This window comes from Ochotona princeps, chromosome 6, assembly GCF_030435755.1.
Source record: "Ochotona princeps isolate mOchPri1 chromosome 6, mOchPri1.hap1, whole genome shotgun sequence".
Taxonomy (NCBI): domain Eukaryota; kingdom Metazoa; phylum Chordata; class Mammalia; order Lagomorpha; family Ochotonidae; genus Ochotona; species Ochotona princeps.
In genome coordinates this window covers 46,120,463-46,135,637 of record NC_080837.1, presented here as the reverse complement: position 1 = coordinate 46,135,637, position 15,175 = coordinate 46,120,463, and the positions used below count along the sequence as shown (strand labels likewise).

General features: G+C 42.9%; 2 gene segments (V, D, J or C); both read right to left on the bottom strand.

The window, feature by feature from the left end:
- Positions 1-12,384: 12,384 nt before the first annotated feature.
- Positions 12,385-13,463, bottom strand: LOC118759229 (T cell receptor alpha variable 14/delta variable 4-like). The segment is given in 2 exon segments: positions 12,385-13,015; positions 13,182-13,463. Coding segments are annotated over 2 exon segments (372 nt in total).
- Positions 13,464-14,024: 561 nt separating this feature from the next.
- Positions 14,025-14,901, bottom strand: LOC118759230 (T cell receptor alpha variable 13-1-like). The segment is given in 2 exon segments: positions 14,025-14,601; positions 14,767-14,901. Coding segments are annotated over 2 exon segments (387 nt in total).
- Positions 14,902-15,175: the final 274 nt, after the last annotated feature.

Below are 15,175 nucleotides of genomic sequence, written 5' to 3'. Positions count from 1 at the left end.
TAGGCTACATCACTGGGCCCCATGATTGTAATTTTTTTTAAATGGTAATAATAATATTCTGGGTGATTATATCTTCTAATTTATCTAAATGAATGCATATAGTTTAATAAAAATTTAATTTAGTTTAAATTTGCAGCACACAACATCCTTCCTTCTAACTGTGGATCCTGTTCTGCAGCTTTTGTTACGAGGCAGTTGAGGAGAGTGCTGAACGCCAGGGATCCACCAGTGCCTTCCATGTGATTGTCAGTCACGCTTCCACTCAGTTACACCATTCCTGTGGACTCCAATTTTTTCAACTATAAAATGAGGGCCATGGGATGGATCAGTACTTCATAAGATGTGATTAATGCAAATATTCATGCTCGTCACATGCAGAGCTGAAGTTTTTACTTGTTACATATTCAAGGTTATTTTAATTTGTGTTGAGAACAAAATCACCGCACATCAAGTATATGAATATGGCTGTAGTGATCGTATCAGTTAAAACCAAGGATTGTCTTTACACTATTGTTTTATAAAAATCTGTTTAACATAAATGCCAATTTAATATCACATTTGGTATATATTGGTATGAATGGTACACAGTGAAAGTACGAGGATTATGCAGAAATGGGCAAAATGCTGTTGTTGAGGATATAGCTTTGTGAAAACTTGCTCCATAGACTTGAACGCTGAGCCACAGGGCAGTCCACTTTCTTAGTGAATAGGGCAGAGTTGTGGAAGTGGAATGTGGGGAAACTGCCCCTGGCATTCAAGATCAAAGTAATGACAAATGGGAATATAAGAAAAGAATATTCTAGGGAAAGCAATATTCTCCTCACAGAGATTTTTAAATAACATGACCTCTAAAAAAAGAAAGAAAACACCTATACTCCCAACCACAAAAGTATGCCTGTGTCAAGAGACCCCAGATGCTATACTGTGGCACAGGCTATAGGTGCCTGAGAAGCACCACGCTGTGAAGCCCTGAAGCAGGTGGCCGCATCTCTATGACGAGATGATGCTGAAAGCACTATATACATTCTCTCCTAAGAGTCTTTTAAATTTTTTTCTCGGGCCCAGCGGCGTGGCCTAGCGGCTAAAGTCCTCGCCTTGAAAGCCCCGGGATCCCATATGGGCGCCGGTTCTAATCCCGGCAGCTCCACTTCCCATCCAGCTCCCTGCCTGTGGCCTGGGAAAGCAGTTGAGGACGGCCCAAAGCTTTGGGACCCTGCACCCACATGGGAGACCTGGAAGAAGTTCCTGGTCCCGGCATTGGATTGGCGCGTACCTGCCCGTTGCAGCTCACTTGGGGAGTGAAGCATCGGATGGAAGATCTTCCTCTCTGTCTCTCCTCCTCTCTGTATATCCGGCTTTCCAATAATAATAAAATCTTGAAAAAAAAATTTTTTTTTCTCATTCTGCTTTCTGGCCTGAGTGGATCAATGCCAAAGATGCAAGTCCCTCCCCAGGACACTGCCAGATCCAGTGGAAATTGCAGAACATTCTTTCTTGAGAAGTACAATTAAGAAAGCTGTGCATTCCTTTCTGACAACTCAGGAATGAAGCAGCCATGTAGGCTGCTCCATGCTTTTTAAACAGATACAGACTATGCATTAAAAGTTGACTACTTGGGCCCGGCGGCGTGGCCTAGCGGCTAAAGTCCTCGCCTTGAAAGCCCCGGGATCCCATATGGACGCCTGTTCTAATCCCGGCAGCTTCACTTCCCATCCAGCTCCCTGCTTGTGGCCTGGGAAAGCAGTTGAGGACAGCCCAATGCATTGGGACCCTGCACCCGCGTGGGAGATCTGGAAGAGGTTCCAGGTTCCCGGCATCAGATCGGCGCGTACCGGCCCGTTGCGGCTCACTTGGGGAGTGAATCATCGGACGGAAGATCTTCCTGTCTCTCCTCCTCTGTGTATATCTGGCTGTAATAAAATGAATAAATCTTTAAAAAAAAATGTTGACTACTTTTTGAAGTTTCTCCAATTGTAGTCCACACAAAGGAGCACAAAGACTGCAGCCACCCCTATGTATGTTTCAGACTTACAGAGAAAATGACCACAATTTGCTATTTTTATTTTTTTAAGATTTATTTTATTTTTAAAAAGTCAGATTTACAGAGAGAAGAGGAGAGACAGAGAGAAAAATCTGCCGTCCGATGAATCACTCCCCAAGTGAGCGCAACGGCCGGTGCTATGCCGATCTGGAGCCAGGAGCCAGGAACTTCTAGGTCTCCCACGCGGGTGCAGGGTCCCAAGGCTTTGGGCAGTCCTCGACTGCTTTCCCAGGCCACAAGCAAGGAGCTGAATGGGAAGTGGAGCTGCCAGGATTAGCACCGGCACCCATATGGGATCCCGGCACATTCAAGATGAGGACTTTAGCCACTAGGCCACGGCGCCGGGCCCCACAATTTGCTATTTTTATAGATATCTCCATAGTCCACCAATTTGCAGCATAGCTACCAAGAAGAAATGAAGAACAAAACTCCCAAGGTCTTCATATTTCTAGCCATGAGACTAACCAAAACCTCAAAAATAACCAAGCCAAATTGCTCGTTTCTCTAAGTAAACTCTCACAACTCTGTTGGTGCAGAAACCCGAGTCTTCCCAGAAATTACATTGCTGCCCGTGTGCACAGAACACACAGCTCCCTCTGCTCCCTGGGGAGTTAAAATAGAGGAGAGTATGTCAGGATCAAGTGTGGATTTGTTGGAGAAAAAAACATTAGTGCTGGTCACCAAATCTGTTGCTACTCTCTTTCTATTTTTAACCATAATAATTCTTTAACATTTACCATTTACTTCAGAGCATCGCTACCCCCTGACCACCAAGGAAAATCTAGAAAGGTTAGTTTCTTTCTTTTCCAATACAGAAATCTATTAAATCAAACCACAGATGTGAATTTAGTTTGAGGGCATTATAGTTCAATAAAAATGATGTTACATATGAATTCATCTTAGACTTTACATCAAAGGGGTTGGCACTATGTCATAGCAGGTAAGCCACCAGCTTTGGCATTGTCATCCTATGTGGGCATTGGTTTGAGTCCCAACTTTCAATGTAACTCTCTGCCAGTGTACCAAGGAAAGTAGCAAAAGATGGCCCAAGAACTTTCACCCCTGCACCCACATGGGAGATCTGGAAGAAGCTCCTTGGTTTCGGCTTCAGACTGGTCCAGCTCCAGTCATTATGGCTATTGGGGTAGAGTTGGGGGAGTTGAACTGGACGGGGGGAGGGTTGAACCAGTGGGTGGAAGATCTCTCTGTCTCTCTCTGTCTCTGTCTCTCCCTTTGTCTGTGTAACTCTCTTTCAAATAAATAAAAATATCTCCACTTTAAAAAATAATTTAAACTAAAGTATTCCAGAAGCAATAGAGCATCATTTTCTGTGCATAAAGAAACAAACAAAAAGCCATTATAGTCCATTCAAACAGATTGGATAAGGCCTATGTGAAATAAAAGGTGATTTAACCATCGCCACAGTAAGATAACACAATCAGAAGCCAGGCTGAAGAGTTAGGCCTTTCTCCATACTTAAATTGTCTTGTTAGTTTTTCCTAAATCACATTCATTGAATCATCTTACATTCAAGAATAACTGTCATTAAATAGGAAATTATTTTCTACCAGCACAATTCAAACATTTGATTAGATACATATAATTTAGTTCAGTCCTTACAACTGTGTTATTACAGATGAGGACATGCAGACACTGTTAGTGTGAATACTGTTGTCTAGGGTCAGATACTTCAGTGATGGAGATGGCATATCAAATGCTTGTCTTTTCATCATCGCATGAAACCTGAAGCAAGTCAGAAAGCAAGGGAAATGCTGGTGTTTGAACACTTAGATCACGGAACATTCCCATAAGAGAAAGCAAACACTACAAACACTTTGAATATTTGTACTTCTCTGTTTCTCTCATACCTACAAAAAACACTTGCTGCTTGCTATGTAAGAAATAATTGCACAGTGAAAAAAATTCAGTGTGTGTCTGTCTTTCAAAGCCTAAAATATTTTTAATTTCCCCAGAAGGTTTCCCCTTTTCTTTCCCAGTGCTACAGCAATCTCCTGAGAACATCACTTTAAAACTTACATGTAGGGTAGTTCAGTATAGCAGTTAATAGCACCACCTAATACATGCATGTCCCATATCAGAGTGCCTAGGTTTGATACTCAGCTCAAGTGCCTGATTCCAGCTTCCTGCTAATGCACAACCTAGAAGGCAGGAATGACTCAAGTAACTGGGCCCCTGACACTCATGTGAGTGACCCTGAGTGAATTCTCACACCCCAAGTTTTCACTAGGCCTACTCTGGACAGCATGGGCATTTGGGGAGTAAGCTAGTAGATAATAGTACTCTCTCTCTCTCTCTCTCTCTGTCTTTTTCCCTTCTTCCCTCCCTCACCTCCCAAATAAATCTTTTAATTTAAAAAAAAAACATTTAGTCCATATATATTTGGAATTTTACCTGCTGGTTTCATTTTATGAATTTATTTGGTTCCTCAGCTAATTTGTAAATTTATTCTGATAAATTTCTTCTGAATAAAACCAATATCATACACTGGTGATGAATAGAGCAAAAGTCCTGAAGTAGCACATTGTGCATTTAAGGGCTTTGCAACCACCCTAGATGATACGTAGACTCTGTTTCTTGCTTATCTGCGAAATGATTAACCTTCAAAAGGAAAATTCCCTCCCCTGAACACAAGAGATTTCACAATTTTCTTATATATCTTCATGGTACAAACTAAGCTTACCATGAATCAAAATTTCATGTATATTAATTAGCTTATCCCCCGCTACTACTGAGAGTAAGAAAAGTTGACTCCTGGCCAAGGTCACACAGAAGCAGGTACTCATTTGGCTCCTATGCCTTTGCTCTTCACTGCACACTGTGCAACAGAACAAAAGCAAGGCTACATATTATGAACTGTCCTCTTGGGTAAGTTAGTAAGAAATGAAAGGATTGACGATGCTGGTGTGTGGGGAGTGTTCTAATAATTTTTTCATACTAGTAAGTTCAGAGCAAGAGAGATTTGCTAGAATAAAAAAACCATTTTGTAAAAGGCTTTTATATAACAGAAAACTGAAATAAGAACTCAATGCACAATGAACAGACAAGAGGAAAATACAAGAGGAAAATACAAAGTCATTGACTTTTTACTTTCATTTATGAATTTTTGAGTGTTTTGTTGAGCCATTCAAGGATCACAGCCATAAGGCTCTCAATAAGCCTCAGAATCCAATGATGAAAGAGGTCAAAAGATAAATCCAGACCTATAACGCCCACAGCAAATGTGTTTGTGTTAGGACGCTGCACCCCCTGGTGGACAAAGATTTAACTGGAAGAGATATTTTCCTGGACTCATCCCAACCGAATTTAACAGTCAATTGTCAGTTTTACAGAGGTCCCTGTAAATCTGAGGACAACTCTCATGGTCTCTAAGGTATGCTTATTTTTATTTATTTAAAGAATGAAGTACCTTGGTGAGTTTTTTTTGGTCAGTCTAGGAAGAAATCTGGATGTATTCAGATTTCTTCCACTTGCTGTTGGAAGAAAAAATTCTAGAGAAAAGATGATTTTTTCTTTCTGTGTAGGGGTGAGCCAAGGAGAGAACATGAAACAGCATCCTTCTACCCTGAATGTCCAAGAGGGAAGCAGCTCTGTTATCAAACAGTTTATCAAACTATTTCCTGTGGTATAAACAAGAACCTGGGCAGGGACCCAAGCTCATTATCTCCAATGTAGAGATAAAAAAAAGTCCAAAGACTCACTGTTTTCTTGGATGAAAAGACCAAACACGTCTCCCTGCACATCACAGCCACCTAGCCTGGGGATTCAGCTGTACTTTTGTGCAATGAGTGCACATTGTTCCTGCAGGTACCTGCATACTATATCCAAAGCTGTGACGGGCAGAAACCTCGACTCCTTTCCCTCATCACAGACTTTCTAGTAAAGCATTTTCCACATTGCTTGCTCAAGTGGAAACTAATGCACACACAGCATGCACTGAGGAATACATCAAAACTGTATGTATGCTGGTGGGTACCATTACCTGGCCTGGTCCGGGCTGCTGCCTATCATAGTTCTTGCGCTCACCTGCAGAAATTGTTTCCTGATAGAGGAGTTGCCCAAGCTCCTCCATCAGAACCTCTCCCAGTGCCAGATCTTGTGTACACTGATGGATCTATGTGCCAGCCCTACTTAGTCTACCTCCCGTTCTAGCAGGAACAGTGGCCTTTCCTTACTGGCCTTCACTCCTTCTGGTTACTTCTGGTTACCATTACTGTTGGGTGTTACAGTCCAGCCAAGCCTGGTCCACACCCAGACACAGCTCACACATGGCTCAGCAGGGGCAGAGACCCAACCCAACCCATCCTACACCTACTCTGGTTCTCACAAGCAAGTATGTGCTGGAGTCTAGCCCAGTCTAGAGCACCCCAGAACCAGTCCACACTTGTGCTGAGGGACACTGCAGCCATATCCAGACCAAACAGCATCCTCCACTCTAGCCTTCAAACTCACCAGCGGGAACCACAACCCAGCCAGGGTGTCTCCTTACCTCCCCATCCAGGTCTGTTCACAGCCATAGATCTTGTGCATGTGCCAGTGGTTGCTCTGACCCAGATTGGCATAGTCTCTAACCAGTCTTGGCCCTTACCTTTGGATGCTATAACCTGGCCTAACTCGGCCTGCCCCCAGTCCCACCTTTCACTGAAGGGTGCTGCAACCTGGCACTGCTCAGTCTGCTCCCATTCCTGGCTCATGCAAACTGGTAGGTATGATAACCTAGACCAGCATGACATGCACTCTAACCTGGTCTCTGCATTTGCTGGTGAGCTAAGATTTGCACGGCCCTGCCTAGTTTTCCCCGTTCCAAAACCAACCATCACATTTGCTACCTCGCCCAGCTTGCCTGATTCCACCTTGGCCTTGTATGAGCTGAAGAATGCTGCAGCCCGGCCCACCCCACACTCTGTTTTAGGGTTCACATGCAGGTACTGCAGCCTGGACCTGCCCAGACTCTTCTCGGTCCCTGTACTCATGAGTGATGGCAGGATCCATGGTCACATCTAGCTCAGCCCATCACCACTCCAACTCTTGAGCTAACCAGCAGGACTTGTATTTCCACAGAGTTTGGCCCACATATCCCCCATAGAATCTACCCCTGGAACTGGTTCTCTCATGTGCTGGTTAGTGTCAAGGCCCTACCTTATGTGACCCACCCCAGTTCCAACATTCAGTCAACTGCTGGGATCTAGCCCTTCTAGACAGATCCCCAGCCCTAGGTTTCATGTGGACTGGCATGTGGTGGTCAGCAATGTTCCATGATAACAAGCCCTACTCAGAACTTCCATCTGGGCTGGTGTATCAGTCTGATCCATACAGATCCTCCAGTCTCTCCCCTCCAAACCTCCACTTCTCAGTCCCCTCACTTGCCTGCAAGTACAGTGGCCCTGTCTTTGGGAGTCCCTCAGGATTCATTCCTCATATACTCGTACAGTGGCCTTATCTATGGATGTCCCTAGGCAGTAATTCCATACAACGAAGACTCCAGAGCTCGTCACCAGGCGGCCAGCAGGTGAAACCTGGCATTGTTGGCACTCTGGCTACCCTCAAGCCCAGGATTCACTGACTGCTTGGCAGCAATAGCTGGAGCTAGGGCTGCAAACAGTGAGTCCAACGTGACTCAGGTACCCCCAGCAGCTACCACACTGCTGGGAGCTCCATCCACCCAAACCCCAAGGTCCAAAAGTCACTATATTTTTCATCCCAAAATACTATCACCCCATCTGACAAGGGGTTAATAATCAGAATATGTAAGGAACACAATAACTCAATAACTTAATTTCAAATAATTTTAGATTTGACTTAATGATTTTAAATAGTTTGTTTTTTTTAAATGGGAAGTAAAATGGGTGTTGTGACACAGTGAGTTAAGCTACTGCTTTGGAAGACAGTTATGCTAACCACTATACCACCAATGCTTCCAAGCCACTGCTTTGAATGCCCAGAGTAGCTGGGATTAAATTCTGCCTCTGCTTCTACTCAGCATGCTGTTAGTGCACAGGGAAGGTGGCAGGTGATGAGTCAAGTTCTTGTTCCTGCCACCCATGTAGGATATCCAGATAGGATGAGCTGATTCCTGGCTTTGGTGTGGCTGTTGCAAGTGTCAGCTAGCCAATGGAAGTATGTACCTGTCTATGTGCCTGCCTTCTCTATTTTTGTCACTCTGCCTTTTGCTCAAATAGAAATAAATAAATACACTTCTGAAAATAGTCAGTAGGTCCGAATAGACTTTGCTCAGATGAGGACAGAAGGCAGCCTGCAGGTATATGGAGAAAAAGGCAAGCATCTTTAATTATCATGGAAATACAAATCAAAACCACACAAGATGATGCAGTTTACTCCAGTTAGAATGCTTGTTATCAAAAAGACAAAAGGTAATGAATGCTGGTAAAGATGTGCAGAAAAAGTAGCCCCTTAACAATCCATGTTGGAGAGAATGTAGTTTTGGCCAACCAATTGTGGAATATAGTGTGTAGGTTCTCAAAAAACAGTAAGAGTAAAGCTGCCTTGTGGTCTCTCAATCGCAGGGCTGGGTATGTATTTGAAACAAATTAAATCACTCTGTCCTAGAGACATCCTCATTTCATGCTTATTACGGCACAATTGACAGCAGCCAAGAAAAACAACCTACGTTTCCATCACTAACGGATGGATTAAAAGAGGTGGTATGTATACACAATGGTATACTGCTCCTTAAACAATGGTGAAAACTTGACACTTGCAACAACATGATAGAACTGGATGTCATTCTGTTATATTAAATAATCTTCGTGCAGAAATGCAAGTACCACATGACCTCATTTGTATGTACAATATAAAAAAGCTGAACTCAAAGTACCTGCCCGGGGAAAGGCCAGGCTAGGCCAGTCCATAGCACCCACTGGCAGATTCAAGAACCAGGACGAGATGCAGGACAGTCCAGATCAGGCTGCAACACCAGCCAGTTCACATTAGTGCCAGGCCTGGTGGCTGGACGGGCTGGGCTGGGCTGGGCTGGGCTGGACTGAAGCACCCACCAGCATGAGCTGGAACTGGGGGTAGGCCAGGCCATGCCAGGCTATAGCATCCTCCAACAAGTGCTGAGGTGAGGCAGGCAGTGCCAGACTGGGCCTAAGCACATACAAGCACACGTGATAACTGGAGTGGGACGGGGGTACTGTTGCATACCAGCCCATTAGAGGGAGGAGCAGGGGCCTCTCCTGCTGGACTACTGCTCTCACTGGTGAGCATAAGAGCTCAGATAGCGGGCAGCCCAGGCTGGGCAGGGTTTCAACTCCTGTTGACCTGCATGTGTACTGGGTTAAGGGGAGAGTCAGGTCTGGGATCACTTCAGACAAGGATTCTTCAGGGATTCCCCCAAGTGAACCTCTGAACTCAGAACTCCAACCATGGGGAGAATTACAGGATCTGTGGTCTGACCGTGGAGTGCATGTATCAGAGCTGGTCCACCTCAGTGACTGGGGTGGAGTGATGGGCAGCATACCCAGATGCACATGTAAGATACAGCAGTCCATTGGAGTCTTCAGAGGGCATCTGATACTGTGGCAGGGGGAGAAGGGCAGAGCAGATTGGTCAAGTACCCCAGCCGAATGTTGAGAGCGCATATCCAGGCAAATGGATTATCTTAGGTGGACAGTGTCAGCCATTGGATCTTGGAAGGATTTCCTCATCCTTGGAATGGCAAAACTGATAGCATTTCTGAAGTATTGAAACCAAGCAGAACCGTTGGAGCATGCTCCACACCAGGGACCCTGGGATGACATTGGGTGGCTGTTCCCCATCAGGGGTGTTGAGGTGTTTGGGAGGCTGGGTGTGCCTTTTCCCGTTGTCTCTTCCCTTCCCTCAGGCACAGGAAAAATAAAAAAGAAAATGCAGAAACAATGGTCTCACTTACTTTCCCCTAACCCTCCAGCCTTCTCACCCTAATTAACTGTGTAAACATCATCAAAAATAAAATTTTAAGAAAAACCCATGGTACCCTAATAATTATGTACAACTTCTGGGAAACAGTTAAAATTTAAATAAGATGCTAAAGACTGCTATTTTGCTAATAAGAATTTTTCATGAGAAAAAGCAACACTATTGAAGTCAAATGTTTCTGAGTTACATCATTATTGAAAGGAGAAAGCTATGAGGCCCAGACAGAGCACACACCATCCACAGAATACCTCTGGGATGATTTGAAACAGTATCTTATCCTTCACTATTTCAATGACACTGAGGTAAAGTTCAAGTTTCACAAAGCAGGTAAATACTCCTGCTAAACTCTAAGGAGACCTACCCTCCAGGAAACTTGTCATATAGATGGAAACTCATCTCATTGGGTTTCCTGGAGACCGCTCTCCAGATACTCAGATGAAAGACCTCCATGACCTCAGTGTCACGATGTAACACTCGGATCCACAACAAGCAAGCAATTCAGGCCTAGTTACTATTTAGGCTCATCTAACTCTTCGTCCATCTGAAAGCCCCTTCTCAGAATCTGGTATAGATTTATACTAGAAAGAAATTCTGGAAAATCCACGGTAAATTTCTGTTCACATGCATGGAGAGAGAGTAAGGTAGGTTGGAGTGACTGACACTAGTTGTGAGCAAACAATTCAGCACACAGAAATGAATGGCAAAGACAGTTGTGTAAGAGTGAAAATAGATCCAACAACATGGAACTGTATACTTATCCAACAACATGGAACTGTATACTTAAGCTGGTATTTATGCTACGTGCACACTTTGACAACTAAAAATTATTTATACAAACTTTAAAAGATGTTTACCTTAAAAATTCTATTCTACACATTTGTTTTCCAGATGCAAATATAAGAGGAAGTAACAACATACAGTCATGTTATCAACTAATCATTACTATCCAAATTTTAGGGCACAAGAAAATGGAAACTGGTTAGAGTTGGAAGGAGGAAATCAGGGAAAATAAAAAGGTTCGGTTTGGGCTCAGCGCTATAAGCCTAGTGGCTAAAGTCCTTGCTTTGCACACACCAGAAAACCCTTGTGGGCACCGGTTTTAATCCTGACAGTCCTGCAGTCGAGGATGGCACAAAGCCTTCGGACCCTGCATCCAAATAGGAGACCCGGAAGAAGCTCCTGGCTCTTGGCTTCAGATCAGCATCCAAATAGGAGACCTGGAAGAAGCTCCTGGCTCCTGGCTTCAGATCAGCCACTTTGGAATGAATCAACAGACAAAAGATTTTCCTCTCTGTCTCTGCTCTTCTCTGTATATCTGACTTTCTAATAAAAATAAATAAATCTTTGAAAACACATGTTTGGTTCACGAACTCTTGACTGAGTATAACAGGCCTGAGTGTCTACACATGAAGAACATAAAAGTTCCCCTAATGAATTAAGAAAAACAGGTTTTTCCTGAAAGATATTGTAATATTTTTATAACATTTAAAAAAATTATGATTTATTGCTTTCAATGTTTTGTTTTAATAGGAAGTTCTTAACATGAGGAAATTGGACAGAATTTTTAACATTTATACTGAAGAAAAGTGCAAGAATTATTTTTTTTAAATGTGGAAAAAGTACCAGAGAGTTGTGAGTTACCCTAACAAGCAATGCAATTTACTCTGAAAACTCTTTCTGGAATGGGATTTAGCAAATACATCAATAGAACTAAACTGAAAAAGTAGAAGCATGTAGAGAAAAGGAGAGTCAGTTTAATGCACCAAAATGGTGATTAGTTTCTGGACAAAGGGTTTGCATCTCTATATGAGAGATTGCTATTTGCCCTTTTAAGAGCTACTGATTACCAGTTACATCATGGACAAAGCTGAAGAAGGGTGAAAAAACCAGCAATATGGAAATCGAGCTTTGGCCTGCTAGCAATGTGGAAAAGATGAAATAATTCCTTGCTATGAAATCTGTTATATGCTAGGTACTTTTGGAAAGCAAATGCAAGCACTTTCACCTACAGAAGACAAGCCTAAACAAATTAATTCAATTAACAATATGAAACAATAGGATTCCATGTGTATGACTTTTCTGAGTTTTCCTTCTTATGTTCTTAAATTTTTATTGTTTCATTTACACAATAAATTTCATGCATTTTACAATACATATTTAGGAGCATAGTGATACTCTACCCTGTGTCTTGCACACATTCTCACCCTCCCACCTCCACAATGTTTTTTTAAAACAGAAAACAAAGAGTGCTTCCAAGGCCTCTCTTATTTAAAACAGTGCCTATAACATAATAGAATATAATTAATATAATACATATTCATTAAGCATTTGTCAATCAATTCGAACTGATAATCCAATTACTCACCCAAATTTTACTGACTTTTTCATCATGTATATATGAACTTAACCAATTCTTATTGTCCAATCTAATATACAAATAGGAAATTCTTTACATTCCCCTCCATAATTTCTCTTAAGTTCTGCATGTCTAACTTCAGGTCCAAGGTTCAGGGATTGGAATGTTCTGGTAAATGGTAACTCTGGACACACTCTATGAACCTGGAGAAATGTCTTCAGCGACAAGGTGTTCTCCCTCCACCCCCAACAGCTGTGCTGCCACAGCCCTTCCACATCCTGTCGGGCATGGTGAGTCTCCACCTCAGGCACCCTAGCAGCTGATGTCTCAAAGAGACTTTGAGGGTTTTTGTGTAACTCCCTACAAGAGTCCTCTCACAGTGTCATCTCTCAGTGCACAGAAGTACGCAGCTGAGTCTTCCAGCTGTGAAGTGGAGATGATAAGGCTGATGGATTTCCTTTCCTTCTGGAAATTCAGTGAGTAGCGGCCTTGTGTTGCATTGTGCTGGCCGTAGGAGTCCTGGCGAATAAGGAAGATCATCTCCCCAGTGCTGGGCTGCTTGTACCAGTAGAGACTGTAGCTTGTAGCACTGACCTCATATGTGCAATCCATGGTCACAGGTTCTTTCTCTTGCACCAGTATTGCTGGTTGGGCTTGAGTTACCTTCTGAGCGATACCTGATCCTGAAAGTAAAAAGAATCAGAAAGTTTAAGGAAGGGTGGCATAAGATGATGAGATTCAATGTTCATAACCCGATACCGTTCTTTCCCAAAGTCCCCATAAAGTGCTTCCTGAACCTTCAGACCTTAGGTCTTGGAGGAGGCCCGTTCCCGCTGGCTCCATTCCTACCCAGCCACAGTGAAGACAGGATCACCAGGAGAAGGCTGGAGACCAACATATTTTAGTTCTTCTCCAAGATAGAAAATATCTTGTTCTTCTTTAGTTCCAGACCTTTGCACTGCCAAGTCAGCCTGCCAGGGACAGGAAAGAACTAGAGGGCTATGAGCTCTGCTATTGCAGAGCTGGAACAGGAAGCAGAGATTTCCTGGTGTAGCAAGCTGGAGAGTATCACGTCAAACTTTTCTTTGCACTCTTCAAGAGTCCCACCCACCCCGAAGTTGCTTTTGAATTGACTGACTCTCTATTTAATTGCAATAAAGTCTGAAAATTAGCATAGTTGTCTTGAAAGGAAAATTGGTGAACTGACCAACCCCTATGTTTGGCTACTGCATCTGTGTTGGAAATGGGAAGTTGACGCCTGTTTTAAAGTTCTGTATAGAATGGATTCTGTGCACAATTCAAGATGTGGAAATGGTGTGTGCTCTCTACCTGCAGGTATAACAATATCCATACTCAATTCCAACACGTGTCAAGGGCCATCTTTTGAGAACAAACAGCTGCAAAAAGGAAGTTAATGTCTCTTTGTTAAAAAGTTAAAAATGAAGTCTCCCATAATTGACTTCATTGAGTTCTGACAGTCTCATTTTATTCTTGATTTGGCCTGGACAGCCAAGTCTGTTCATAAAGGCCAAATTAGATACCAGAGTTGGATCACTCAGCCATCAACGTTTGAACTTATATTTTTACCAGTATTTCACGTAGAATTCAAAGTGAGCCACAGAAATCTACTATAGTCTGTCTGCCTGACTCTGAGGGGAAAATGTCCTACATGATTTGACACATCTCCTTGGGATAGCTGATTATAGATGCGGTAACTATGGTTAACTATTATTTAAGTGTGGATGTAAAAATAACCCAGTGCCTTCATGGTATTGCTGGACAATGCGACAAACAATAAGGACCCATTGCTTATCATAGCATACTTCTTAGGGACAAATATTTGTGGCACTGCAGATTAGGCTGTCATCTGTGATATCACATTCCACAAAGGGATCTTAATTTGAAGAAGCAAAGGAGTTGAGGCTCTGCCCCAGTCACAGGTTTGGGTACAGGACGCAGGTGCCTGGGGAGCAATGTGCACTCGCTGCGCAGAAGTAGACAGCTGAGTCCCCGAGCTGGGTGGCTGCGATGTGCAGGGAGACATGCTTGGCCTTCTTATCCAACCAAACAGTGAGATTTTTATTTTTCTTTATCTCTGCATTGGAGCGAATGTCTATGATGAACTTGGGTCCTTGCCCAGGTTCTTGTTTATACCATGGGAAATAGTCTGATGAACTGTCTGAATAGGTACAGTTGATAATGGAGCTGCCTCCCTCCTGGACACTCAGGGTAGAAGGCCGCTGCTCCACGTTCTCTCCTCGGCTCATCCCTGCGCAGAAAGAAAAAATCAGCATGATTCTCCAGAATTTTTCCTTCCAACAGTAAGTGGAAGAAATCTGAATACAGCCAGATTTCTCCCTAGATTGACAAAAAAAAACTTTCACCAAGATGCTTCATTCTTTAAATTAATTGATTAATTAAAACCTCAACTCACAGTCCACCTGCAGCCACAAGAACACGAATGAAATTACAATGGATGTCTTCATTGTTTTTTCTAGTGAAGATCAACCGTAGACCTGTAATTTCCACTCAGGAGATCTACTTCTAACTTCAACTCGACTTTTCTCTAACAAACCTGGTGTGTCATTTACCCTGTCTACCCAGCCAATTAGAAAAAAACGTGTTTTATCTGCCTTAAATCTTGGTTTCTTCTTACTCGACACCAGTTGAGGCACACTGCCATCTTGTGGTCACATCTCTCACCACTGAACCCACTGAGTGAAATGTTTTAATCTAGAGAAATTTCTAAGTAGGAAAGTAGCAGTACATCAAAGCGAGTAGGTCTTAAATCAGAGACTAAATGCACAGTAATTATATTAAGACAATGATTGATACTTATGCAC